The sequence below is a fragment of the Sycon ciliatum genome, chromosome 8 (genome assembly GCF_964019385.1).
Source record: "Sycon ciliatum chromosome 8, ocSycCili1.1, whole genome shotgun sequence".
In the NCBI taxonomy this organism is placed as follows: Eukaryota; Metazoa; Porifera; class Calcarea; order Leucosolenida; family Sycettidae; genus Sycon; species Sycon ciliatum.
Window position 1 is genome coordinate 602,922 of NC_088650.1, and position 3,617 is coordinate 606,538.

General features: G+C 46.1%; 1 protein-coding gene across 1 annotated transcript in view; it reads right to left on the reverse strand.

Annotated features, from left to right (window-relative positions):
- Positions 1–342: 342 nt before the first annotated feature.
- Positions 343–3,617, reverse strand: part of LOC135823065 (polyamine-modulated factor 1-binding protein 1-like) — a 19,013-nt gene continuing 15,738 nt past the window's right edge. The window contains exons 10-11 of the mRNA XM_065335895.1: positions 3,262–3,579; positions 343–1,579 (exon numbers count right to left, since the gene is read on the reverse strand). Of these exons, the coding sequence (XP_065191967.1) occupies positions 1,457–1,579; positions 3,262–3,579 (441 nt within the window). The 3' untranslated portion in view covers positions 343–1,456. The remainder of the gene's footprint in view (positions 1,580–3,261; positions 3,580–3,617) is intronic.

The following is a 3,617-nucleotide window of genomic DNA, read 5'->3' on the forward strand; positions in this document are numbered from 1 at the left end:
TCCAGTCCTACAGCTTTCCACACAAGAATGCCGGGATAGTAACTCCAGTCCTACAGCTTTCCACACAAGAATGCCGGGATAGTAATTCCAGTCCTACAGCTTTCCACCGATGTAAGACTAAGACGGCACTGCGTCAACAATGTCCGGGGATCCCCATGACACCATTCCATACAAGACGTCAGGGATGAAGATCCCAGTCGCAAACGATTCCACACAATCCTGCAGGGATGTGGCAAACCACTCCACAGGCTAGCCTACCTGTACATAGATGTGCCATAGACTCTACGTCCAAAGCTTTCCACACACGGAGATCCCATACAATGCCCACAGTTTTCACCAGAATATAATTGGATGGGCGAAGCCTTCATTCACAAATCACTGATAAACACCAATAATCAGTCTAATTTAATGCTCTAGCAAAAAAAATGGAAAATACATCGATAAAGGGATATAATATCAAAGCAAAGAATTCTCTTGCAGAAGTGGCGCATAGCAAAGCTAGAAGTAAACATTTCTCCCAGTGCCATGCAATACTGTTATTGTCTACATGCCCTTCACGTCACAGCACGTAAACTGTAGCGGCAGAGCCAGCCAACGCACACCTGCTGCGTGCGTGTATTTGCGTACGTGTGTGTGTGTGTGTGTGTGTGTGCGTGTGCGTGTGTGTGTTAGTGTTGTGTGTGTGTGTGTGTTAGTGTTGTGTGTGCACTGGGGTGCGTGCGTGTGTACTTGTGTATGTTGTGTATCAGATAGAGAAACATGACAACGGAAGACATCAAACATTGCCAGTATTAGCAGAGTATGATTGACATGTGATTCATGTAGTCAGGCATGCGCCCACAGTAAACAATGAATATAATTACAAGTATTGTATACAAGATAAAAAGCATGTATATAGCAGCAATGGAGTATGAGAGCACTTAGAAAAGGTAGAAACAGTAAAAAATTGAGTAAGGAAAAAAAGAGAACGTTTTCATCCCCCATTCTCAGATCTGAAGAGAACTCGTCAGGCCCGCCTCTAGCTATACCACCCTAGACAGTAGAACAGCATGATCTGATGATGCAATGGCCAACAGACAACAAAAGTCTTCGCAAGGCGATAAAAAACTGAGAATTTGTAGTGTAGTAAACCAAAGATCCTGGCTATACATGCTCTGAACATGGCGGTCTAATGAGAGAGCAATGGCAATTGGCAAGCAAGCTAACTAACACTGACAAGGAATATTCTGCGGCGAGCACTCATCTCAGAGCGTCCCCACCTGCGTACGGGTAGCAAGTAGATACAGGTTTCAGCAGAGATATGGACACTAAGTGCTCAGCTTAACCAGCTACAAATAGGTACGGGGTAAGCAACTACACACACACTTGCTTATGTCCACTGAACACGCCATTGAACACTCCACTGAACACTCCATTGTGAACCGTGGAGCAACTCCGTGTAAGTGCCAGCACCTATTTACCTGATACAATCCAGTACATGTATCTGTAGGGTATTGAGATCGGGGTAATCACTGCCACACTTTGGACAGGTGAACTCTGGACTATCCGTTGGCAGAATGTTCCTGTAAAAGCGACCATCCTGTACAAACCACAGTGCGGAGTAAGGGGACAGAGATTAGCTGGCAAGTAGAGCCATCCACTGGCTGAATCACAATCTCAATTAAAGTGTGGATCAGAGCTTTTCACACAGTAGAAAGAGAGAGAGAGAGAGAGAGAGAGAGAGAGAGAAATAGAGAAAGAGAGATAACAATGAAGAAAAATGTGTCACATAATCAGTTGAAGAAGACCCAGGAGAGCGAGCGTTCAACACACGATGAAGCTACTGCAAAATGTGGAGATCCACACTGCTGAAAGAACAAGTGTTGAGTTTTAAGAATCCAAAAATGGTATTTAAAAAAGGCTGTTTTCGTAATGAAGAGACTCTGTCTGATTACGTATTACAGGAACAGTGACTGTTTTATGGCCTGCTTTAAAAGCTCTTTCATTGCACTATAAGCTTCACAGTTTGTTCCTTAAACAAACGCCGGGGACACAACAATTGTAGCAATGTCCTTAAGTAATACATTTCTCAATGTGCGCAAGTGCCACTGCAGCCACTTCATCAAATGGAAACCCTTACGCCCACACCATCTTCAATCCAAGTGGTCGCTTAGCTGCACATTACAATAATTCTCAATCAAATTTTCGGCTCCTGGCCAAAAATTTGATTGAGAATTATTGTAATTTGCAGCGAAGAGACCACTTGGATTGAAGATGGTGTGGGTGTAAGGGTTTCCGTCCTTAAAGGGGAAGTTAAGGCAAAAATTAAAATTTCACCAGTTGTAGTCTTCGGGGTGCTGAGTCGAATGGTCTTAATCCGAGAAAGCTTAGACGCTCCCTTCCTACTTGAATCCTAATCGAACTCGCGCACTTCCACCGAAACTGGGTGACTGCGCCCTACTAGATGATTTGTATGCAAAATGTCACTAAAAGCGCCATTTCGTTCTTATAAAAGCACGGATGACCGCGACTGGCCCACATGTTGTACTCTTTTGGACGCCGAGTCGACTGGTTTTGGTCCGAAAAGGCTGCGATGCAGCGTTCCTCCTTTATTCCCAATCGAACATGGTTGAACAAGCGGTCACGTGCTCCTGGGTGCCCAAATCACCTGGTCACCACGCCAGCAGGCGACAACTTTCACACCAAGGTTCAACTCGAGTGACAGGACTGCACCCAAAAAAGGTCAAACAGGCTAGTAAGTAATAGTTGCACCCTGCAGGCACGGTGACCAGGTGACTGGCGTACGCAGGAGCACGTGACCGCTTGTTCAACCATGTTCGATTGGGAATAAAGGAGGAATGCTGCATCGCAGCCTTTTCGGACCAAAACCAATCGACTCAGCGTCCAAAAGACTACAACATATTGGCCAATCGCGGTCATTCATGCTTTTATAAGAACGAAATGGTGCTTTTAGTGACATTTTGCATACAAATCCCCATCTAGTAGGGCGCAGTCACCCAGTTTCGGTGGAAGTGCGCGAGTTCGATTGGGATTCAAGTAGGAAGGGAGCATCTCAGCTTCCTCGGACCACGACCATTCGACTCAGCACCCCGAAGACTACAACTGGTGAAATTTTAATTTTTGCCTTAACTTCCCCTTTAAGTAAAATGACGATTTACACACACGCACACACACACACACACACACACACACACACACACACACACACACACACACACACACACACACACACGGCTAGAGACACAGGAGCAACAACAGTACCTGTGTGGGCTCATCCAGAGGAACATGGCGTTGCTGCTGCTGGTGCTTGTGCTGCAGCTGAGGCTGTGGTAACTGACTTACTGCTGGTGCTGCTGCTGCTGAATCCGAGCTCGCAGAAAGCTGTCTAGAAGAGGAGGCAGCCAAGCCGGCTGCACGTTGTGCACCAGCACTAGCTTCAGCACCATGACTATGTGTAGGAAGACTAACAGGATTGGAGTGGAAGTCTCCATGAGTCCATGTTCCCGCTGGAGAGGAGTAAGCAGTGTGTGCTCCTTCACCACCTGTATGGCTAGTAGACCTTGAGGTCGGTGATGCTTCCTGAGTGTGATGAATATTACACAGCAGAATGATTATCT